Raw genomic sequence first — 25396 nt, 5'->3', positions numbered from 1 at the left:
TTTCTGCTGGCAACAGTTAAAGTGGGTTCATTGCTATTTCCTTGCACATCTGTGCTGCAATTCCTCTCTCTGTGGAGGAAACCAGGGGCAACACTCCCTATGAAATGTCTTGGTGGGATTTTCAACTGCTCTTGGCTCTGACCCTGTCAGCAAGCAAAGTGGAGGGCAGGAATGCACTTTTAAGTACTTTTAACCATCTCACCTTAAAATTACTTAAACAAAGACTCTTATGTAGAGTGCGTTTGAACTTCACTTTTCAAGTAGCGTTGAAGTAGAAGTGGTAGATGCAGAGTCCCTTGTTAGCACTGCATTCTCCACAAGACAACAAAAAACATAAATAGAAGCAGCACTTTGTCTACATTTCATTCAGAGGCAAAACCTAGACTCAGGTCTTGTGGTGATGTGGCAGAAGCCCTGGGATGGTGCAGGCCACGTCAAAGCCAGCAAAAGTGCTGGCAAATTCAAGCCCTCCATCTCTCTGGCTTGTTTTTCCTCCTCAGACCTTTCACAAAACTGTCCAAATGCGCCCAACAGCTTCTATCGGCCTGAGCAAAACTGCAGCTACTTCAGAAGAGTTCATGCCCCAGGAGGATCGGGTAAAAATATATATTATTAAATATATATAATTATAATATATAATATATATTATATGATATATGATACGGATAATATATAATATATTATATATAAAATATATGTGTATATATATATTATATATACATATATGTAAACTATATACATTATATATAATATAATATATTTATGTATATATAATAAATATCATTATATAATATAGTATATATTAAATACATACTATTAAATATAAATGCCGGAGTAAAGCCATTTGGCTAGAAAAGGCACGCCGGCTTTTCCAGCCAGGCACGGGCGAATCGCCTTCTCCTCCGGCCGGGCAGCCTGACGGGGACACAGTGCCATCAGCTGGGCACTGGCAGCCACTGGCCCAGCGCTTTTCCAACCAGGCAAGGTGGCAGGTGCCCCCCGCAGCTGCCTCTCCTCCCTGCGGAAGCTCCTAGCGCAGACAACAGCGCACACAGAGCCTGTGTCTGTCCTAGGTGAGGAGGGCAAGCCAGCCGGCAGCACAAAACCAGGATTAGGAGCTCCTGAGCCCATTAAGAGGACAGGAGCTAATCTTGCTGCGAAGGAGCTTTAGGGACCTTGTGTCCTGCAAGGTGCACCCTGCCATCCACCAGCACATATTACCTGGGTTGAGCTGGGATAGAGTTAACTTTCTTCAGAGTAGCTAGGCTACTGGACAGGGCTGTTTTGGCTCTGTGCTGAAAACAGTCTTGATAAACCATGGATCTTTTTTTTTTATTGCTGAAGACAGCTTGCACCGCATCAAGTCCTTTCCTGCTTCTCACACTGCTCTGCCAGAGAGGGGATCCACAAGGATTTGGGAGGAGACACAGCTAGGAGAGCTGATCCCAACTGACCAGAGGGATATTCCAGACCATATGGTGTTGGGGTCAGCAAGCAGAGCTGGGGGGAGAAGGAGGAAGGGGCTGTGTTTGGAGTGATGGCCTTTGTCTTCCCAAGCCACCTTGATGGAGCCTGGCTTTCCTGGGCATGGCTGAATACCTGCCTGCCCAAGGTGAATGAATTCCTTGTTTTGCTTTCCTCCTGTGTGTGGTTTTTCCTTCCTTACTAAACTATCTATCTCGTCCCATAAGTTTTATCACTTTTACCCTTCTAATTCTCTCCCCAGTCCTGTTGCAGGGACAGTGAGTGAGCTTGTTGGGGCTTGTTGCTGGCCGGGGTTAAATCAGTGACATCAGTGGTGGCCCTGGCCCTAGCAGCAGTCTGCCGTGGAGGAAACAGCTTCTGCCCACAATTTGCTTTGGGACCTCTGAGAAAGGAATGGGAGGTCCATGTGACAAGCTGGAGAAATAGTACTCCTTAATCTTTAATGGCCAGAGGAGTGCAGCTGACTGTATGGCCCAGCAAAAGTGCAGACAGCCTTGAAAACCTCATTAATTATTCTCCTTCTCTTTCAAACCACAACTGGCCTCTCCACTGGAGTATGCCAGCACATTCTCTCCCTGAAGGGGAGAGCTCTTATTTTCTCTTCTCCTCTTACCTTCTGTGATATGAAAAAACCAGGCAGGTGCAGACCCTTTTCCCCAGGTGTGCTTGTTATTATGCCAGCTGAAAAAAACTCCCTTTCTCTTCTTTCCCCCTCTTTTTCTTACCTCTGCTCCAGTTTATCTCCTCACTGCCTGCCTTCTTGCTGGCTGGCTGCAGGGCTTCTCAAACCTGGTTTTAAAATATAAAGTGACTTCTGACTATGTGGCTCTAAGCAAAGCCTTCACAGGCAGTGGCTAAGAAAATGTACTTATTCCCTGCCCTCTGAGGTGGGTCAAAGCTTATTCCAAATAGGTGCTTTGGCATGAGAGTAGTAATGTCAGAAACTGACAAAGTGATGGATTTGAAGGACTTGGGCTTCAGCTTCATGGGTGGGTGACTCCTAACCAGAGTCCATGTAGTGAGCCTTTTGTTTCTTTCCAACAGCTCTCATGCTCTGCCTCCACTTAATTTGGTATATTCTATTTATAGAAGAAATATCTATACAAATATTTCCTCTCTCCTAAGAGCTTCTCTCTCTCTCTCTCTCTCTCTCTCCTTCTCTCTCAGGGGTTGTTGAGGGAATTTTGCAGCCTGATGAAATTTGATGCCAGGCCAATTTTCAAGGATGGAGAAATGTCTATTTTCTTTCAGTCCTGGCTACCATGAGCTCTGTACCAACTTGTGGCACTGAAGGGCTGTTTTCTGCAGGCTTAGATGTATCCAAAACATGCAGCACCTATTTCCCCTGCAGCCACATGCAATTTTTGTTACCACCCTACTGATCTGAGCAAGACTGTGACCCAGGCACAGCTCTGAGGGTCTCTGTGATACCTCTGGTGCCATGGCAGAAGTTTGTCACAAAAGGGGACCACACTCTGACTTAAAAAGGAGCTGACTTAAAAAACGGGTGTGAAATGGTGTGTGGTGTTCAAGGGAAAGTCATGCATGGTAGCAATATCAAGAGTGTGAAACCTAGGGATATGGAAACAGGGAGTGTTTCCTGTTTCCATATCCCTAGGTTTCACACTAGAGAAAGGGATGTGGAATTTAACAGTGAAAGGTACTCTGGAGAGCACAAGGTGTCTAACTGATTAGTTTGGGTATGGTTCTCTATCACTTCTTCTGGAATTCTTTAAATTGTAAGAACAATTTGTAAGAACATAAGGAGTACCAGAGCATGTACAGGTGTTTTCAGCAAAAACCCACAAAATTAATCTGCATGGGGCAGGATGTTTATGTCCTCTGGAAGAGGCTGTGGTTCAACAGCAGGTCAGAAATACTCTCCTCCAGGAGCTACAGGGCTCCTGTGGGGCAACCTGTCCTGCATCCACTGTCTTCCCAGCTAACTGTGCTTACAGGAATCAGGTTTCTACCCAGACAAACAGCAAAACTTCCAAATCCCACTGCTGTGACTGACTAAGGAAGCACTCCATGCCCTTTTTTTTTTATTATTTTTTTGCTTTTATTTCCCCTCAGAAATATCCCAAGTTTGAACTCCAGGCTGCAGAGAGCAGGGGGGAGAGAGCTAGCACAGCCACTCTGCTGCCTAGCACAGGATGTGTCCGTAAAGGATTCAGACTCCCAAGTTTTTTCTGTCACATTGATGATGAGAAGCTGGAGTTGAGGACAAAAAGATTTCATCCCAGCTATCCTGATTTATGATGTACTAAGTGGTGACTGCGGGTTTAACATCAATCCCACTAAACTCTTTTCCTCCCTCCTTGCAGTTCCACTGGAGACAGCTTCACCGCTGACTTACAGTGCTTTAAATGATAAAAATACTATTTTTAAAGATTCAAACCCTCATTTGACACCATATTTATAGTGGGCATAAAGGTAGCACTAAGTGAAGAGAAATTCAAATGTCATGTATTGGTTTTTTTTTTGGTCTCATTCCACAAGTTTCCTCACTTTTCACGCTTCTGATTCTCTTCCCCATCCAGCTGGTGGGGCAGTGAGTGCATGGCTGTGTGATGGTTGGTTGTCAGGTGGGGTTAAAACTACAATAAGTGTATAAAACTAGAAAGGCAGTGGATTTTAATGGGCTTTCCAGGGAAGAAAAATCAGTTGCTCAAGTTTCAGAACACATTTTACTTTCCTCTGTTTCTAATTGGAGATTACTACTAAGAAAATCCATGAAAAATCAAGGCTCTACTCTGCTAAGTATAAGTACATAACACACAGTTCTTATCACAGAGCTGTGCTTGTCTGCAGATTTTAATTTTAAATAGGTGCAGAGCCTACTGTAGAAACAATGAAGCAGATTTGATAGTCAGAGCTTTTTCTGTGTGCACATAAATAAAATCTTACTGTGTCTCCTTCAGTGCAGTGACTGATTCAGAGAACTGAAGGAAAGCCTGTTTTCCTCTGCCCACAGTCCTCTGTTCTTGCTGTGTAGCAGAGCCCTCCGGGACAGGCAGCAGAAGCTGTTAGTGGGGAGCAGTGAAGATCACAAATCTTGTTTTCTTGGGTTATGATAGAAACACTGCATTAATTACATCCAAAGACACTGAGCCATCAGCAGACAGACTTCTGAGGCTTTGCTGTTCATCAAGGTAATGAAGTGATAAGCATTGTCATGATCTCCTAGCCCACCCACGGTGACTCCCTGCTCAGCAGGTAGCTCAGCCATTTCCAGGTAGTTTGATGGGAGGAAAGCCGGGGAAGTTTTTATTGTTCTCAGATTATTTCATGCCCTACACACAGAGGCTTCACTGCTGCTCCACCATCTCCCACTGGCTGGCTGCTTGTGCTGGTGGCTCCTGGCCTTCTCAAAATAGGGACAAAATATGGAAATACAAGAAAAGAATGATGCACCAAGAAAAGTCTTGCACCAATGAAGAGCCTGCTGAGGCAGTTTGTGACTCACTCGTTGCTGTGTCCACTTACAGACCCCCAAAAACACAGGAGGGCTCCAGGTCGATGGTTGTGGGGTTGGTTTAAGCACCCCAAAAAAGGCCTTTCCAAAGTCACAGTGACCTGGACCTGGACAAGGAGAGGAGTTTGTTGGTGCCAGAGCCACACTGAGTTTAACATAAGCAGCTCTAACGTCTGTAGCAGCCGCCACAGGGTCCAGCCCTTCTCAAAGCTAGCTCAAAGAATATTTACTGTGTCATAAAGGCCTTGCTCCTCTCCTGCTATTTGGTTAGCTTGGTTTCTCAGAAAGAGTTTTTGTATAATTTTTAACTACTTCCAAGCCTTCTTCCATATAGAAATGCAACAACCTGCTGCCTCTTCTCACATTACATAGATTTATCTGGCACTGCAAATAAATCTAAGTGCTGCGGTCTGGCTATTGTTTGAAAAAAACACAACAGCCTTATCTTATGCCTGGAGCAGCAAGGATAGAGTTTTAATATTCTATTTCTTGTGACTTTTGAGATAGCAAGTGCTTTTAGGAGGTGGCCAGGTGAGGCTAACTCTTGGTTTATGCTTCAGGGCTTAATTGTAAGGAAGCACTGTGTTGGGGGCATCAGAAAACTGCTCTGGGGAAAAAATCCTTCATTAAAATTCTACCCCTTAATTTAAAAAAAAAAAAAAAGTGCATCTAATTTACCACCCTGCATGGAGATAGATAACATTATTCAGTGGTTACCCAAGTTGGTCCATTATTGTTTTAGGGGCCTGAAGTAAGTTTCTTCCTCCTCTAATTTCTTGCCATTGTTTCCTGCGGGTCTTCTGTCTGTGATGTTTCTTTTTGGCCTAAAATACACTGAGAGTGTTAACTCTGAAGATATTTTTTTATTCCCTCTAGCACCACCATCTGTGCCAGGACCTTACTACCCTCAGAGGGAAGAATTTTCTTCCCAGTGCTTAATCTAAGCCTGCTCTGTGCCACTGTGAAGCCATTCCCCCTTGCCCTGTCATCCTAAGTCCTTGTAAATTCTCTCCATCTTTCTTGTTGGCTTATTCAGGCATGGGGATTAGGTTTCCCCCAAGCCTTCTCCTCTCCAGACTGAACAATCCCAATTCTTCCAGCCTTTCCTTGTATAAGATATGTTCCACCCCTCTGATCACCTTGGTGCCCTCCTCCGGACTCATTATCACAAGAGTGCTGAAGGAGCCCACAAAACTGTGGAAATATTTCTTCATGGTAACACTTCCCCTCCTTTTGCAGTTTAGAAAGGAATTTGCAGTTGAATCTTCCCATGGGATCCAATCTGAAATTAATAAGTGGGCCCACAGCTGCAGAAATCAATTTAACCACCCACCCCAATACACTGCAGAGGGTTTCAGTGTTACTGGTACCCCTGGGTGTCTGACCACAGGCACTATTTCTGATCCCGGTGCCTCCCAGGCCAAGAGATGAAAATCCCTTTAGATTTGAGTATTTTGTTTCTAGAATGTTTGGGGGAAAGCTCAAATCATGGGCTCATGGTCATGGTCACTGTCCTTGCCTCTGGACAACCTGAGGCATGGCATGACCACACATGATTTTCTCTCCTCATCTTCTGACTGGCTGCAAATTGAAACTACCACTACCAGCCCAGGTTGTGGGTGCTAATTGGAAACAATAAGCTATCAGGTACTTGAAAGATAACACAAATATTCAAGCCACAGCCAAGGCCCAGCCTGGTGCCAGTGAATGCAGTCCCAGGAGGTCTCTGGATGGAGCTGGGGAGACTGGAGCAATGCTGCTGCATCCTCTTGCCCTGGATTTGTGCAGTGCTGCTGATGGAGAAGGCACAGCTGTGGTGGGAGTGGACTCACAGAGGCAGAGATGGCCTAAGAGAGGCATCCTTTGCCACCTTCATTGGCAGGGGGCACAATCTCCCCACGGTGATGAATTTCCACACTGGAAGTGGATTCCTACTGGTGTGTCCATGCCAAAAATGCTGCATTTTAATTCCAGCACAGAGCTGCCAAGAAACCACCACGCTGCCCTCCAGCCCAGTGGCTGCATCTCTGCCAAATGCCATCATCATGAAGTTACTATTCCTTTCCAACACCACAGCTTTGGGAAAAAAAAATATTTCCTCAGATTGGATTAGGAGAGATGTGAGGTAAAGTAAAGCTGCCTCACAGGACATCCAACCTCATACAAACATCATGGAATGATGTCCAGAGAAGGGAACGGAGCTGGGGAAGGGTCTGGAGCCCCAGGAGCGGCTGAGGGAGCTGGGAAGGGGCTCAACCTGGAGAAAAGGAGGCTCAGGGGGAACCCTGTGGCTCTGTACAACTCCTGAAAGGACAGGACAGCCAGGGGGGTCAGGCTCTGCTCCTAAGTCCAGCTGGACTGTCCAGTGCAGGGACACCTGGAGCAGGTAACACAGGAACATGTCCAGATGGGGTTTGAATGTCTTCAGAGAGGCAGCCTTCCACAAAAGTTTGCAGAAAGATTGCATTATAGATGTGTAATATGTCAGAGGGTCTCCTAGGCAACTTCCTAAGCTCTTGGTCACTTAGGGCACGAGCATTTCAAGTACTGAGCACAGGTAAGTTGCATTGCACAGTAATGTCTTGCACAGCTGACTATCATTGTTTCCTGTGTTTAATGGTTCTCCACGAAATTTTCCTCTTTCACTTCTAAATAATTTACTGCACTTAAGCATCATTATTCCTTCGGTTGCAAAATTATGCCACCCCCTTAAAATCCATGCTATATTTGGGCATGAAGAATACACTGTTAGATACATCCACTCTTTTTTATTTCCTTTTAAACCGAAAATAACAAGTAATGAAAGGAATACACGCCCACAAAGCCCGGTATTGTCCCGTTACACAGCAGTCACCGAGACCCCAGGTCAGAAGTAGCTTCTCCAATCCAAAAAAGACTTACTGGAGGAGATTCAAAGAAATGTCGGTCGGTGAGCCGACCAGTGCCCTGCCATCCTCAGTGGAAAAACTGAGGTGGAAGTTCTGGTTAAGTTTATGCCAATGGGCACTACCAGAACGAGTCTGGAGGTATTGATATGGACTGGAGGTATTGATAGGGATTGGAGATATCGGGCTGGATTGGAGGCATCGGCATGGATTGATGAGATGCCTTCTCAGGGCGAACGGAGCAGCGCCCCCATCAGCAGCACCCCATCGCCGCGCCGGGGCCGGGACTCGAACCCGCGGTGGCGGCGGGCGCGCAGGCGCGCGCAGGCCCGGTGCATGCGGGGCGGGGCGCGCGGGCGCTCATCCCGCGGGAGCGGCGGCGCCGGGAGCGGGTCCCTCCACCGCGCGTCCCGCCGGCCCGGCCGCGCCGCGCCCGCAGACATGGACGAGGAGCGGGTGAGTTCCCGCGGGGCAGGGGCTGCGGGCCGCCCGGGAGGCCGGCGGGGCGTTTCCCCGGCGATTCCGGGCGCTCGGCCTGGGAAGAGGCACGGTGCGGGAGGGCAATTGCGCGCGGAAGGGATGCTGGCGGAGTTGTGGGGAATCCCGAGTCCGCTTCCCTCCTGGGTGTGTCTCCCTCTTTCTGGAGGCGTTCCGGTGTCACCTGCTCCATGTGTGCCTGCCCTGCCACAGGGATTGGGTTGATCCTTTCCAGCCCTGGATATTCCGCGGTTCTGGAATGAAGTGCTCCAGCGGTTGTAGAGCTCCTTCATTCTGCGTATTCCTGTAATGAGTAATTATGGTGCGTGCATAAGCCCTTCTGTTTGCCATTGATGTAATCTAGTGTTGAAGGGAACTAATGCATAAAAGGGTTTTGTTGGGGGATTTTTTTTTCCTCCCCTGTGGTTGCTGCCCTGTAATTCCCTCCTTCCCTTGCTTGCCATCAGACCCTTCGGGGAATTCACTGAAGGGCAGAGATGTGCGCACCCGAGCGTTGGGGCTTTCTTGAACAGATATTCCTCTGCAAAAAGTTGTGGCTCAGCCCCTTGGCTTCCAGTCCCTCAGTGCAGAAGGGCTCCTCGTTCTCTGGGCAGTCGGCTTTCCTCAGCTTGGGAAGGGGTTTGTGTGATGTGGGGTCCGAGTAATTTGGTGCTGATAATGAAATTTACAGATCAGTGTAATTTTCTCTTGCTAAAGCCAAGCCTTAGCACTGTAGGAGTTACTGGGAAATTACTGAGGAAGTTAACTGTATCCCTGCCACAGCAGACCTTGCTGTGAGCTCACAGCTGGCAGCCGAAGGCTCCAGCAAATCCAGCTGAATCACAAAATACTGTAATTCTATGTAACTTATTTTACATAAAACGTATTTATGCTAATATCTCTGAAGGTGTGCTTTGTAAAGTGGTTTTCTGGTAGAAACTGTCAATTTGGGTCTGTCTTTGCCTGCTCTATGTGAGATTTGCCCTTCTGGGGGAAGAGTAAATGAGGACTGCCCCTGTTGTGCGTGCTCTAGGTGGATGTTTCTGAATGGGGTCGTGACGCTGTTGAGCCAGGGACAGGCAAAATGACTCGTAGGATTTCTGAAGGCAAAATGAGCGTTTATTCAAAAGCACTTCTCTCTTTTATAGAGAACATCATGAACATTAATTCCATTGGTCTTAAAGTAAAAACATTTCACCTGATTGGTACACTGGACTTAGGTCAGCGTGGTAGAATATATCTATAAACAATATGAACGGAAAGCAAGGTAATAGATTGTTTACATTCCTTTCGGACTTTTTCCTAGGCTTAGCCTGGCAGAAATGTTCTCTTTTTCTCTCTGACTGAGCTGAGAATATCCACAGGGTCGTTGATCATATTTGAATTCCAGAGGTTCTGGAAACAGCAGTAAAACTGCAGTGGATCTTGTATTTTACAGTACTTCCTCTACCAAGGGTTAATTTGGTAATGTCACCTGTACTGTATGAAGTTCTTCAAACTCTGGCAACCTCACTGTGTTGACAAGTGCAGGAGTTTAAATTAATGGAACCTAAGTAAGCATGACCTTGAAATTTGATCTGGATATGAAGGTTATAATGTCTTGTGATTTTGTCCTAGAACCAGGACTGTTACAGAAACTGTTCTGCATGCAGTCAGCTCATGAGCCTTCAGTATGATCTTGAGCAACTTTGTAACTTCTTCTGCAGCATTGATGTGATTGTTTAATTTCTCAAAATCCAGTTTTTATGAGGTCTGCTTCAAGAGGTGCCATGTCATGTTAGTTACTCACTTTCGAAGGTGGGTTCTGTTTTTATCCACCTGGCAAGACTATAAACTACATCTTGTAGGGCTTCCCTTTATTTTTTTCTGTCCTTTTTTACTCTTCATCCTTTGCTCATCCACACTCTTGCTTTACCAGTGGCATGTTTGTATTTCTTTTTTCCCCAGCGAAATGCATTAGATTCAGAGAGTGAGATTAGGACACAAAAAGGAAAAGCAGCATGAAGCTCACTGGCAGCAGCAAAAATTACTTCTGTAATAAACATTTCATAATGCTTTGAAAATCCATTTGAAACTGACCTCACATATCGGTCAGAGAGAAAGCTCAAAGAGAATTACTTTTACTAGAAGTCTGTGAAATACTGCATTCATCAGTGGGCAATAGAATAAATGTCCTTTAGTGCAGAAATACCAAGAAACTTTACTGGGCTTAGTTCTGTTGAGTTTCTTCTATAAATTAATGTAGAATGTAGGCCTCATCTGCTGCTTACATTGGTAATTTTTCTAGAACTCTTTATTCCCTGAAAAATTACACTGGCTTTTCAGAAAATCCCCTAAAAGGAAGAAATGGAAATATTGCAGCATGTTTTTAATTTGGCATGTATGCAGTGTCTGGAAGGAAATCTATTTAGTGCATATTAGTGAAGAGAAAATTATGTTGGGAAATAGAATAAGATAGTGGTTCCTACAAGCTGCCTTTGTTGTTCTGGTGGCTTGTACATTGGTGTTTTAGAAAAATTCTGTCTACTGTTGATGGATACTTTTAAACAGCATTCAAACTCATTAAAAATTCACCAAACCTGGTTGAATTTCATAACCGAGAAATGGATAGCTTACTTAAGAAGACCTGTACCAGCCCACATGTAGTCAGCTAAATGTAACTTCAGGTGAAAATCTTGTTTAACAGCTGGCTTGCAGTTGCTGCCATACATTTGGCTGTGTAAAGGTCTTTTAAATGTTCCTCACATGCAGATATTTTCCTTTAACCAGGATGTAGCTATAAGGCTGAGCAGTATTGTTCAGCCCTGCACACAAGAACACTTTTCCCCCATGTGTTGCAGCCAAGTAAGCCCTAAGATCCGTGCTGAAAGAGGATTGTGAGTTTTCTGTGTTCATCCAAATTGACAGTTGTGCTCATAGGATCTAAGGCTTATCTCCAGGCTATCTGGCCTGTGAAAACAATTGCCTCTGGTCAGTGGTGAATGCAGAAGCAGCTGGCTGGACAATGGCTATTCATCTAGCATTCTGATGTGTACAAATTTGCCTTCAAACATGCTCGGTTTTCGCCAGGCGAAGTGAAGGTTCAGTAATGAAGTGGTCAAGATTTTTCTGTGCCTCTGTTTGTGTAAGAAGCCAAGGTCTTGTTTCTGTTCCCCCAGAGTCCAGACCTAAGTCATTGCTGTCTCTTCTGTTACCTCTGTGTATAACACCATCAACACCTGTGGTAAAAGCACTAAAATTTGTCTTTTTCTACTTGTGGTTTAACTTCCTGAGTATGGCACTATTAAACAGGCAGGGGCTGGAGTACCAATTAATATCTCATTGCAGATTTGTTGGCAGCTGCCCGGGGAGGTGTCAGAGGAAAGAGAACAGTTTAGGTCTAGGGGAGAAGTTCTTTAAATCTGGTGTAGTGTTGAGTTTCACTGTGGGTGTTGTGAAAGGATAAAACATTTTTCTTGCCTTTGAGCAAACAAATGTGATCTGGGTAGTACATGGTTATTAAGAAATTGCTTCTGGGAGGGATTTCTGCAACATCCCTTTGGTCGTCTGGCTGTTTCCAAGGTGTATTTTATTATCTATCTGTGCCTTGGTTTCCTAAATTTTATCAAGTAACAACATTAGGATAAGCAATTGAAACTCTGGATCAGCTGATTAATAATGTATTAATTAAGACAATGTTTACCTGTCTTTTTAAAGTTAAATTTGCTTCTAAAACTTCTTTTAGAAGTCAGCCAGCCTGAGTTGAATTACAGAAAATTCTTAGTTAATGCCTCATCTTATCCTTTATTTTTACTTAACTATCCTGATATGCTTTAATAATACAACTTTTCTTAAAACTCATGAACAATACAACTTTACTTAAATACCAAGCATTGTTTTTTTTTTTTTTTTTTGTCAAATTCTTAGAATATGTGAGTAGCTGCTCAACAAAATTAGACTTGGTGGCCTTATTTAATTTAAAATAAGTTTTGGTGTACTTTAATAGTTTTACTGGCTTGGTATGTATTTTGTAAGCTGAATCTACTTCGTTTTGAACAGCTGGGATGCACATCACTGAAATAACCTTGGTTCTCTTTCTCAGCTGTCAGTAAGCTTTCCTCTTTGAGGTCACTTTTAATTGGAATATAGAAATTGCTCACCCAAAATATTTTCCCACTTGTAGAATAAGATTACAAATCACTTTTACAGATTTATTCTGCATATAGAATAAACTGTCAGCGTGATTATTTCACACTACCTTCTTTTGACATAAGGAAATCTCAGCTTTTCTTCTGGGTTTCCTTTTACCAGCTTTTAAACTTTTCTTTATTGGTTCTCTGTTTGGCTGCACAAGCACCAGCTTTTTCGTCTGGAGAAGCTGTTGTGGCAGTGGGTATTTTGGTGCAGGTGACTTACATAGAAAAACATGTCAAGCAGTGGGGTATATTAAAGCAGGTTCTTGATTTCTCTCAGACTAACACCTGGAGATCTTGAATTTGGTAGAATGCTTCCTAGAGGTTCAATATTCTTCCTCTGTCCTGAGAAAATGCATTTTCTGATCCTGTCAGAACTGAATTTGCTGCAGCTGGAATGTCTGTGATGAGTTTTCATGCGTGTTGAAATGGTAATGATTTGAAAAAAAAATTGCAAGAAAATTTTTTACAACTTCTCTTGCTTGCTTTTGTAATTCTAGGAAACTCTGCAAAGGATTGTCAGTACTCTAGTGAACAAAAATGATGAAATTCACAACTTCATTGACATGCTGAACCATACCATATCAAATGTTCAGGTATTTATTTTAAGGTTCATAACTTGTATCTGAAAGGGGGCAATTTTTCACTTTTTTTAGTCTCAAACTGTGTAGTGTCTAAAGGATGGGCTTTGAGAATCCAGTTAAAAATACATCTTCATGTTGGAATTAGACAGAAAACCACTTTATTTTTAAAAGTCTGTCTCTAGATGACAACTGTGGTGGCCTTGCATTTTGTGTGAAGAGGTTTTGTAGAACTTTGTTTCTGTGGGAAGGATCATCTTTAATCTGATGCAAGATCTGAGTCTGCCGTTAGTGGGAAATAGTCTGTATTTTCAGAGTTCTGTTCTGTTTGATAGACTGAAAAATGGTAATTGAGAGAAAAATCTTTAGTTTTTCTATTTTCACCAGTTTCAAATTGTTGGGCTCTAGTTTAGAGTTACACATTGTTGTTAGAGCATCTGCATGAGGATGAGGTTTAGGTTCCTTCAGCCTGTCAATCAGCCAAAAGTTGTTTCATCCTAAACCTGAGTCAGGTTGGCTGCAGAAATTGAAATTATCCAGCAAATCTTTAAACTGCCTTCTTGAGTGCAGTTTTTAGCATCAAGTGAAATATTTTTGTTTGGAACTGGGTAACTTCCTCCTTCCAAACATCTAGCAATCCATATACAATAGTGTGAGGAAAATCAGGGCTTTTGGCATGGAACAAAATAGCCAAGTCTGCTGGTTTTGTGCAAGTTTGAATGTCATGGAATTTTCACAGATTGCATCATTCAGTATCCTGATGTAGAGTCTGCTTAGGAGATTGTTTGATGATTCCCAATATTTTTTCCCTTTGTGATAAGCTCAGAAGATAAGTCACAAGGTTGTGGCAAAACATGTGGGGAGTTGTGTGATCTTCAGTTTCCTTGTGTTGTTTCCAGTTTAAACAGCATTTTCAATTTTTCTCTCAGGTAAACTCCTCTAATGCCATCAGTGAGCTAGATGAGGAGTTTGATGGTCTGTATTCTGTCCTACATGAGATGAAGGGGAGCATGGCCAACACTATTCAGCAAGAAGAAGCTCGTAAAATTCAAGCTCTGCAGGTAAATAACTCCTTCTGAAAAAATTTTGCAGCTGCAAAGAAGCAGTTTTAAACTTCCTCTGTTCATGTTATGCTATCCCCATTTGTTACACAGCAATATTGATTTTCAGGATTGTCTTGTGACAGTTCAGAGCTGATACAGTCACTGCCTTTTTCAAGGCTGTTGCTACACAGTCATTCAGTGATGAAGTGCAGTCCTGTAAATAGAAATTGTAGTGCACATGAATATAAGTGTTTATTTCTCTGCTTTCTGAAACCCTGAAGCTGGGGGAAACAGGACATTTAAATTAAATCTGGCTTTTAAGTCAGATTTCAGCTTTCCCCCCCTGCTTGGAGTTGTGGGATGTGCCAAGTATCACTATGCACTTGTCAAGCACAGTGAAGTGAGGGCACTGTCAGAGGCCTTGGTTATATAAGGGAATAAGTTGTCACAAATGCGTAACAAATTTGTGTAGTTCCTAGGACCGGTGCCTCACAAATTGCTGTTTTGGTGGGAATACATCACATTATTCTTTCTGTTTTTTTCTCCAGGATCAGCTGAGCCAGTGCAGCCGTGCCCTGGAGAGCTCAGAAGAGCTGCTGGAACTTGCTGTGCAGTCGCTGGACATAAAGAACCCCGTGGAGCTCTTAGAGGTAGAAAACATTGCCTGGATGTGTGTGAGACAGGTGTTGACATTTGTCTCGATTTGAAAGATCCTTTGCATTACTCTCCTGGACACTGCAAACTTACCTGGTGTACTTAGAGAGAGGATAGACAGGCATATAAAAATACAGTTATTGCTTTGTTGAAAAGCAAAGTTAAATGTTGTAGTCCTGAATTTTTATGCAATTTCAGATAAAACAAGTTGGCTTTTTTCTTATTTTGGGTGATGGGGAGGGAATAAAATGCCTTCTCCTGGACAACTGTCATTGTTAAGCAAACTTGCACAGATGACCCCAGAAAGGGAGGGTGAAGTTGCATGCATCTAACTGGAAGAATATACTTGCAAATTAAGGAAACAGTTCCATATATCCACTGAATCAGTACACTAATGCTTGCTACAGTAATCCTGGTGGTAGCAGTGGGATCAGCTATGCCAAATCCAAGGCCCAATTACTTTTTTTCCTCTCTACATTTTAATGGGAACAAGGACACAAATCAGTTTAAAAGAGCGAGGGGGAAAGCTGTCTTCCTGTGTCAGTTTTACCTTTTGGCTGCATGTTTGTGTGCTGTTGTGCTTTTTGGGTGTCAGCTTTGATTTATGTGCCTCGAAGAGCGGCAATTCCTAAACAGTATTTTTCTTCAGCTGGAGTTGTCCTTTCTGCCTTGTAGCAAAAAACTAAGTTGGCTCTTGAACTCTGTGCAAAATGCAGCTTTGACGTTCTTGGAAGTTGTTCTGTTTCAGATCTCTCTAGTGCTTTTTTCCCAATCAAAAACACTAAGGAAAGCTGTCTGAGCATTTGCTGGGGGAAAACCTCTTCAGATTTGGAGTCTGAAGGTTAAGATACTTAAATCCAATTTAGTAAGCTCTAATATGTAGGATTTGATACTGGTATTGCACTTGTGCATTTGGGGATGACATTTTAAGGTAATATTGCCTTGGCTATTAGGCAGCTAATTCTATTACTCTGCTGGTAGGAATAGCAAGTGTTCCTGAAGGGGCAGCTCCAGCCCTGACTCTTGTATATTCACAAATTTTCTTTGGATACTCTAGTAAATCAGTTCAGGAGCTACTAGCATAAGATCATTTTAAAATTTTTTTTCCTATGTTATATTTTTGTGGCTTTATTCTTGGAGTTGATTTACCTGGAAGTCAAAGGAACATGAGTGGCAGATTGCAGGAGAGTTCACTGTTTATGTAGGATGTGATCAGACACTGCTGGGCAGCTGCTCTGGGATGGGCTGATCCTTCTCTGTCAGTAGCCTGGAAACAAACTAAAGGCAATGAAGTTAAGCTGGGAGTGTCTTGTAGAAGATGTTGAGTCCTGGCTACCTCATATTTTACAAGACATGGAGATGAAACCCAAGGATTTTGTAGGAAAGTATCTCTGTTTTATGTTATGTAGGAAAGTCAGTCAGTAGTTCCTACAGTAACTTTGTTTTGAGGTAAAGCTTGAGGTACCTCTTAAGCTAAATTATTTCTATACACTTGGTTTTTTTTATTCTTCCCATTTTAGGAATATACAATCAGTTTTGTAGCAGGGACAGCCTGATTTCCTATTTATTTTTTTCAGTGTGATTTGTATTTAGTGAAAAATTGGGAAGTTCTTCACTTTTTACTTCAAACTAGGAAGCTGCCTGATGATTCTTGTGTCTTTGAAAGGGAAGATAATTTAGCTGAATGAGCAACTGGATCAAGGAGCAGTGTTGAAGTAAGGCTTCAGTAGATACAACCAAGCCCTCAGTACTTCAGCAATAATCTTTTGTCTTGGGTTTGCAGCTCCTTTTGGTGAAGGAGAGAGATTTTTGTCTTTCTACCTGCCAGTTGATGTTTATCTTTTAAATGTCATCACTTCTGTATCTGCTTCAGTGCTATTATTTGAGAATAACTATTTGCTGTCATTTTTGAATGCTGACATACAGAAAGAGTCTTTTATTACACTTTTCCAACAACACTTCCTAACTTTCAGAGGAAAAGTTAGAATAAGTCCAATTTTTTTCTTATTTATCCGGGCATGCATCCTGTGGTGTGTAGTTCAGTAAGTCAGGCATGGTTAATGCCACAGATAATCACTTCTTAGTTTCTCAGAAAATACCATGGCAGTTAAATAATGTTGGCTTGGTCCTGCAGCACTTTTTAAAAAGCCATGGAGAGTAGCTCTAACTGATTAACAGAAATCTGAAAATACAAGGTCACACCCAGAAAGTTGATTAATTTGGAATTGGTTTGGTGTTGGTTCTGTTTTTATCTCCCCCCAGATATTACAGTGTTGCTGGCTAACCCATGCTATTAACATGCTTCACAGGACAGTTTATTTTGAGGAAACTGTTGAACTCATTTTGAACTTCAAATCTGGGCAATACAGCAGAGATTGTTCTTGGCCTTCTTGCATGTTACTGCCATTGATACTTGCATGGAAATACTAACTACTTTCTCTCTCTCCTCCCTGACATGCATCAAGGCTACCAGACAGATCAAAGATAGGTACAGTACAAAATCTATCACTTTTGTGTCTTTGAATTAATCTTATCCTTGAAAATGCATTTACTGTAAAAGGGCCATAGTCAGCTTTAATCAAATTCACTCTTTTCTAAGTGTTATCACAGCTTCTGAGAGGGAACTAAAAACTTCTGTGCTGCTCATGTAGTATGGTTTTTCCTGGCTTTCCATAACTTTAAATAAAAAGAAATTTTTGATGCAGGGAAATGGAGCTCTGCATCAGCTACTGCTGCAATTATTATGTCTTTGAATATATATGTATATCATTAATTATTATTGTTAATAAGGTTATTATTAATACCTCATGGCTGGAATTTAATGATGTTTCAAGCTGACTCTGCCCCTTTGAGTTGTGAGAGAATCTTGTTGGTTTTTTTGTTGTTAAGACTTTTGCTAGCTAATTTTCCTTCAAAATGTAAAAAGTCTTGTGGCTGTTGAAATACTTCTGGTGACACTAGTGACCATGAAATTATCATTTGTCGTAGCCTTTCTTTGAACAATTGTTTAAAAAGTAAAACTTTGCTGTTTCAAAATCAATACTAAGGTCATTTTCTTCACTTGGAAGAATGTTAGCTCTATTCCAAGAATATGACCTTCTGATTCAGAAAACATTCTGTGATGTACATAATATTTGAGAAGCAGCTCACAGGATGTTGTTGCTTTTTTGGACCAAATAGGTTGGCTTTCAATGTACAGGTTTTTCAGTGAAGGCTCTGATTTACTAAATTCTCTGAACTTATGTGTAAAGTGAGTAATTGTTAGAGTTCAAGTTAATCTTTGCTCTTCCAAAGGTAAAGATTTAGTATCCTTAACAGGCCAGAGGGAGAGTGGATAGTGTCAGTGATGGGACTCCTTAGTACTTTTTGTCAGTAATAAGCATCCTCTTCTGGTTTGTTGAAATTATCACCAAATCCTTTGTGGTTCTCTGCCCAAGACTGGTGTCTGAGCAGAAGTTAAGAAGTTGTCTGAAGCCCACTGTTCCCTGGTGTTCCCTTGCTGCTAATCAGAGGATTATTCTTCCTTAAGGAGGGATTTTCTCTACCCATCTGGCTGAGCATTGATGTGCTAGACAGCCCATGCTAAATTTCAGAGTGTGAGCTTTGTCTTGGGGAATCAATTGAACTGTCTTTCATGATGTTCAGCTCAGTCTCATAATTGTCTCATACCCCAAAATTGCAAAGCTCATCACTCCTGGCTTGCATATAACTTTAATATTAAACTTCACATTTCCTCTTCCTTCCACACTACCAGATTTTTTTTGTTTTTCAGTGTTCTTTGATGTATCTGTGGTTAGCATACAATCTCTCTTACATACTGGTGGAGTGCAGGAATGGATATTTATTAGGTGTTCTAAAGGTGCTACACATCAGTGGGTGTAAAATGGATTCAGGTCTTGGCAGTTGATTTTGGTAGCGTATATATTACTTTATAGTTGAGAATCGTTTTTAAGGGAGGAGTTGAGATCTCTATATTGTCTGAATCAATGTTACTCTCAAAATCTGCTGCATGGCCTGATATCTTCAGGCCATGAGAATTACATGAGAGCCTTGGTCTTTTTTTGGATTTTTTGGTAGAGTAGTTGGAGTACAAAAATGTCTCGGAAGCATTCATAATAGTACTTAGCTAAGATTTCAGGAGTGGAAATAGGAGGTGTGCTTCACAGAGTCCCAGGATGGGTCAGGTTGGCAGGGACCACAGTGGGTCATCTGATCCCACCTCCCTGTTCCAGTAGGGTCATCCCAGAGCACGTGGCACAGGGTTGTGTCCAGGCTCTGGAATATCTCCAGTGAGAGAAACTCCACAGCCTCTCTGGGCAGTGTGTTCAGGGCTTGGTCACTGGACAGAGAAGAAGTTCTGCCTCTGTCCAGGCAGAACTTCCTGGGATCAGTCCCTGCTCATTGCTCTGCTGCCAATTGCTGGGCCCTGGAGCAGAGCCTGGGCCCTGCTCTGCCCCTCTCTGCAGACAGGGACACCCAGGGCTGAGGGCCCGTCTCAGCTGGGGCTCCTTTCAAGGCTGAACAGCCCCAGCTTCCCCAGCCTTTCCTGGTGAGGGAGATGCTCCAGGCCCTTGCTCACCTCCAGAGCTCTGTGTCCCTCCTGCCCTGAGGAGCCCAGAGCTGGGCACAGCAGTCCAGAGGAGCCTCCCAGGGCTGGGCAGAGGGGCAGGATCCCCCTGTGACCTGCTGGCAGTGTCCTTCCAAGTGCACTCCAGGATCCCATTGGCCTCCTCGTCCCCAGGACACTCTGCTGGCTCAGGACAGCTCTTTGTCCTCCAGGGCCTCCAGGTCCTTCTCTGCAGAGCTGTTTGCCAGTTCTCCCTGGCTTGTGCTGGTGCTTGGGGTTATTCCTGCCCAGGTGCAGGACCCTGCATTTCCTTTGTTGAATTAAGGTTCTTCAGTGTTCAGTGTATCTTGTAAAACTGGTCTGGTGCTTGCATGTTCCAATTTGCAGCTTGAAAAATCACTTAATCCCCTGATAAGGTAATAGATAGATATAAAATCAGCATAGCCAGCTTGTTAATTTCTGTTTAGAAATGCATAAACATGATCCTGAGTCTGCACTACTCCAAACTTTTCATACTTGCTGAATTTTTGTCAAGTGATGTGAATTTTGTTTTGTTTCTTATCCAGGTTTTCTGTCACTAGTAAAAAGTTTTAATCTTTAGTCACCTCATTAGTATTTATTTGCTTAGTAATATGGAACAGCTGGTAGCTCACACCAATATTCTGAGACAGTCACATTAGCAAAATTTTCTAATTTGAGTGTGCTAAATGGTAAACAATTATGCGTTAGAAAAATGTTCTAATCTTTGATGGATAGTTTGACGTCAGTGATACAGATTGTCTGATTGCTGTTTTGGAAAATGGGATATAGGAAGTGACAATGTGAAATACATTTTGCTAATGCTGCTGTCTTGGCTTCAGTGTCACGGTGGCTTCAGCATTCCGCCTCTCTCTGAAACCAAAAGTCAGTGACAGTATGACTCATATGATGGTGGACTTCGCCCTGGAAAAGCGGATGCTCCAAGCTGTGAAGTTTTTGCCAGGTAAAAACTATATTCAGTGAGTTTAATTTGTTGCTATATATGAACAGCTTGCTATATTTAAATCAACGAAATAAAAGAAAATTGCACCTCTTGCACCCTAATAAGCAAATTTTTCAGAGTACCTAAACTCATTCTTACTCATTGTATGTTAAATTGGATACCTTGAGGATGAGAGTTTTCTAGCATTATTGTGTTAATTTCTACACAAGACACCATTTTGGAAAACAGTGTTGATCTCAGAAGTGAGAGTGAGTCTTCTGGACCATGCTTTTTCAGGAGTTGTCAGTTCCTCTATACTCTGTAAAGTTACCTGAGGTTTCTTAGGACTGTCCATGCCAACTTGATCCTGAGTGATGCTCCAAAGTCCTGCTCATGTGCAGGAGTGTTGTGTGAAACTCTAAACTTACACATTGCTTACAAGAGTGGTGACATAGTCTGAAATACAGGTGAGGGACAGTCCATTAGTACAGTGATACTACCATAGTACAAATGGTGTACTAATCCATCTACTCCTGTTTGACAGTAAACTTGGGTGCATTAGACCAGTGTGTATCTTTCATGCCTTTTTAATCCTATTGCTTTCCAATTTAAAACACTTTGCCCTTGGCTGTTACTGAGACTATACTGACACTGCTGGCAGGGATGTAAAGTTGTTTCATCTCTAGGTCATGAATCCAAATCTATTAAGGACTTGGCAGCATCAGTTTTCATTTCTGCCCCATGTGTTGCAGATACAGTCTGTGGTAGCAGGTGTAGTAAATGACCACTGTTATTCCTAGTGGTTATCTGGCAGTGTCCAGGCAGAAATTCACCTTCTCGTCTTGGACTCTGGGTGTCAATCACTGCCCTGCTTTTCACCTGCTTAACAGCAATGGGAGTGCAAAGATCTAACAGCAAGTGTGAACAAAGTTTTGCATCTAGATAAAGGTATTATTTAGTGTGACTCTTCCTATACGTTTTTTCTTGTCAAATATATAGGATTTTGAATTGGGCCTCTGATTTGTTAACAGGAAAATCGATTGGATATCAATCTTCCTTTTTCTACTATAGTGCTGTGCTTCCAAATTACTCAGATACCAAAAGCTCAAACTGAAATCAATAAAACTTTTTCATTTTCTGCAGCAAAAGTCTTCCTTACATGTCCTTTAGATTCTAAAAATAGTATGTAAATGCCTTTTTTTTTTTTCTGAACTTCTTTTCCACAGGCTTAAGTGCTGTTTGATTTCACAGAAGTAGAATACTGTTGCCTATAAACAGAACTTCAGTCTTTAGTAGACCTTAGGAGCTGTTTTCCCCCTCCTTTCAAGACAAAAGGGTAAAAAGAAAAGAAAACTGGGGAACTGAAGAAAAACTAGAGGAAAATATTAGTGTTGGTAGTGATAGAAATAAATATAACTGATGTTGTGTAAGGGGTGCAGCTGAACTTACATTCCACAGACATAGGAACAGAAGTTTGCTTCTTGGTGTTCTTCCTGTGTTCTTCCTGTGTGGTGTTTATTCCAAATGTAAGTTCATAATTGTAAGTCCACTCTACTCTAGCCTTCTCTTTTTCAAACTGACCTGTGTGCTTGTCTTTCTGCAGTCCCTAAAGCTCCTGAGATAGATGTAGCAGCGTGTCTGGTTGCTGACAACTGCATAACAATATCATGGAGAATGCCTGAGGAGGACAGCAGAATTGATCATTTTGTGCTGGAGTATAGGAAAACCAACTTTGATGGGCTCCCTCGACTAAAAGGGGAACAGCGTTGGGAGCTAGTTGACTACATTAAAGCTACTCAATACACATTATCAGGTAAAGGTTTTTATACTTCAAACCCAAGAATATTGATATAACTCTTTATGCTCGGAAGTTTTGCAAAATGCCCATTTTTCTGCATGTAATGAAGCTGCCATTATATCACATCAGTCATGGGTGCTTTGTACAATAACAGTTCTGTCTTTTGTTTTGACTTTGAGATTTTATCAAAAGTTGTTTGTTAAATGAAGTTCACACTGAAGTTCACATCAATTCAAACATGTTTTTTGCAGATTGAGGTAAATGTAAGACAGCTACATGGGGATAGATCTTAGTCTTGTAGGAGTTATCAGTAATCAACACAATTTCAAATTTGTAAACATTTGCTTTGTAGGTCTGAAATTTGATACAAAATACATGAACCTTAGAGTACAAGCTTGCAACAAAGCAGTGGCAGGTGAATACTCCGACCCCGTGACTCTGGAAACCAAAGGTAAAATTTGAAAAACTCTTGAACCTTATCTGTGGTGAAAATCCTGAATCTGTTATGTTCAGTCGGCTTCTGCATGTGCCCTGCTGAAACACTTCCTAAGTGGAAAGGGAAACAACTGTGAAGGATTAAGAAGCTTATTGGCACAAAGCTGCCCTTTCGGCATTTAGACCCTGAAAAAATGGGGCAGTTAATGTCACTTTCTCCAAAAGCTTGGCACTGGTTGCTTTGAACTGTGGAGTGACAGTCCCATGTGCTGCTACATGATGCCAACATACAGCAAGAAGAAGGATGAACATTGTGGATGACTCTTTGGGCATCTAAACAATTATCCTGTTATGTGATTATCCTGTTATTAATGGCAGACAGCGTTCTGTAACTAGAAGTTGCTGGAAAGGATTTTCTTGACTTTGTAGCTGCAGTTTCTATTCACTGTCAATATTTAAAAAGCTGGCAGCTTCAAATTGCCTAAGGTGTGTAGTCATGATGTTAGAAGTCAGTTGATCTGAGAATTGTTAGAGTGGCTTCCTTACATTTTGTAAATAAACTGAAAGAGAAATTTCTTGGAACATTTCTTGAAATGTTTTGTGGCAGAACACAAATCTTAGCTGTTAAGGTGAGAGAGTGATCCTGAGGTTTGATTTATATCCAGGTCTGGTATAAAGGGCAAAATGACTGGTATCAACTGTATAATTTATATAAGTGTAAATTCTCTTCCTTTTGAATGTTATTTCATAAGAATAAAGCTGTATAGAATTTGAATGAGCTGATGAGCATTCTGGTAACTTTTCTACAATTATTTTAGTACTCTTAAGCAACAGTCATTATCAGAGATATACGATCTGTTTAACAGCCACATAATTCCCTGGTCCAGTACCAGAAAAATAATTCTGGTTTTGATTGTCTGGGCAGTTACCATGCTTCCCATATTATTTTTGTTACTCCTGAGTGAACACTTAGTTCACTTTCTTTAATAACCAATCCAGAGAAAATCAATTTCTTTGTCCATGTACTTAACTGTTCATTACATCTGTGCATTTTTGAGCTCTAAACTCTTAAAAATCTCAAGTATATGTTCTTTCAGGGTCAGATGGTAATACCTGTTGATATCAGGACATTTATAGAACAGTCTGTAAATATATTTAGGTCATTGAACCTGTTGTATTACTTTTTTTGATTCCAAGTGTCAGATTGAAAAGCTGGTGTTTCCATTATGCTCAATAAAACTCTGTGACAACTTTTCTACTGCTTCTATAATTTTCTCTGAATAACCATTATATCATTTCACTGTTTTCTATTTTGTCTTGACCAGCATTTGTGTTCAGTTTGGACAGTACTTCATCTCATCTGAACTTGAAAGTTGAAGACAACTATGTTGAATGGGATCCTACTGGAGGCAAAGGCCAAGAAAAAATAAAAGGAAAGGAAAATAAAAACAGGTAAGAACTCTTCTGGCAGTTAAAGGAAGAGGGCAGGAATTAAAGCACTTGGGGACAGTGGGACACGAGAGGAATATTCATTCAGTAATGTTTTCTGGAAGAAATTTTAAATTTTTTTATTTTCCTTCTTCTATCACACTGATGTAGAGGCTAGAATTGTGTCATAATTCTTAAATAATATTTATTTATTTAAAAAATGCATTTGTTAGGGTATCATTCAGTGTACTGAGCTAAAGTGTAGTTGTGATGGACTGACCTTGGCTACCTACCAGGTGCCCACCCACCTGCTCTATGGTTTCTCCTTCTCCTGGTACCAAAACCTTGCCACATAAGGCCAGGGCAGTAGATAAGGTAAATGTGAACAGGCAGTTGGTGTAATTCTGTGTTTACTAGTATTGCAGGTCAATTCTGGTCAATAGGCAGGATTTCTACAATTTAAAAAAATAAGGAAAGAGCTGACTGCCTTGCCCTTTTGAGAAAGAAGAGGTTAAATAAAACTGGTACTATGTATAAGTGGTGTCTGAATTTATCTTAAACCCTCACTGAAGGGGAAAAAATACCAATAAAACAACAGGCAGCAAAAGGTAATGGATAATGAAACATAACTATTGTGGATGTGGCAGCTCTAAACATACTGTTTTCATCCAGGAGAGGCACTTAACTTCAGCAGAGCTCTTGGTAGATTGTTAGATGTCTGCTGTTCTGAGTCATTAGATAAATGCAGTTGGAAGAATGTTTAGTTCTGTCTATTCTGGCCAAGCCTTGAATGTTTCCAAGGATGAAGAATGTGTGGATGAGGAATGTGTTAACTTGCTAGCCCTCTGTTCCAGGCTACTTTTATGGGAGGGGAGGAATATCCTGGTACCTGTCTGGAATTCCCTGTGGTGCAGTGACTCCCAGGTGCTTCTCAGCCACCAGTGTGACCCCTGTGAGGACAGCCTGGCTTGATCTTCTCTGCTCCCCTTCCTGTTACCTCATTAAAGACAGCAATTGGTTCTTGTCTTCCTCAGGCAGAGAAACCCAATTGTCTTTCTGTGCCCCCAACCTTAAATGTGGTGTTGGCTCTCCACAGACTTGCTCTGGTATGCCAGGGTGTAAATCCAAGGAGCCCAGACCTGGACACAGCTGCCAAAAGGAGAGAAGTCACTTGCCTTGGGCTCCTGGTGGGCTGCAGGCTGGGTGTGGCTGTCCACCTCTGCTACGAGGGCACAGGGCCCTGTTGTTGTCAACTTCTGCTTCCCCAACTCTCTCTCAGTGGCTTTTCTGCAGAGCTGTTCTTTCCTTGGATGTCCCCCAGCCTGTCCTGCTGTGTGGATTTCTCTCACCTGGAGAGCTGTGAGCCTGGTTCAGCTGCATCTTTGTAGAGTCCAAGACCCCAGTCCCAGTCTGTGCCTCACCTCTTGGGCTT

General features: G+C 42.2%; 1 protein-coding gene across 5 annotated transcripts in view; it reads left to right on the top strand.

The window, feature by feature from the left end:
- The window catches only part of FSD1L (fibronectin type III and SPRY domain containing 1 like), a 36985-nt gene that overhangs the window by 2221 nt on the left and 9368 nt on the right, over positions 1 to 25396 (top strand). For 3 of the 5 annotated variants that reach the window (XM_053932651.1, XM_053932650.1, XM_053932649.1), the window contains exons 1-9: positions 8237 to 8304; positions 12998 to 13093; positions 14008 to 14139; positions 14670 to 14771; positions 17241 to 17263; positions 20203 to 20324; positions 21907 to 22116; positions 22454 to 22552; positions 23862 to 23988. In XM_053932651.1, coding sequence (XP_053788626.1) covers positions 8290 to 8304; positions 12998 to 13093; positions 14008 to 14139; positions 14670 to 14771; positions 17241 to 17263; positions 20203 to 20324; positions 21907 to 22116; positions 22454 to 22552; positions 23862 to 23988 — 926 coding nt within the window. In that variant the 5' untranslated portion in view covers positions 8237 to 8289. Of the gene's footprint in view, positions 1 to 500; positions 597 to 8236; positions 8305 to 12997; positions 13094 to 14007; positions 14140 to 14669; positions 14772 to 17240; positions 17264 to 20202; positions 20325 to 21906; positions 22117 to 22453; positions 22553 to 23861; positions 23989 to 25396 lie in introns of those variants that run through there. The other 2 variants (XM_053932648.1, XM_053932647.1) reach the window with 1 other exon arrangement.

This window comes from Vidua chalybeata, chromosome Z (assembly GCF_026979565.1).
Source record: "Vidua chalybeata isolate OUT-0048 chromosome Z, bVidCha1 merged haplotype, whole genome shotgun sequence".
Taxonomy (NCBI): Eukaryota; Metazoa; Chordata; class Aves; order Passeriformes; family Viduidae; genus Vidua; species Vidua chalybeata.
The sequence above is the reverse complement of the archived record's forward strand: the minus strand, read 5'-3'. Positions and strand labels throughout refer to the sequence as shown.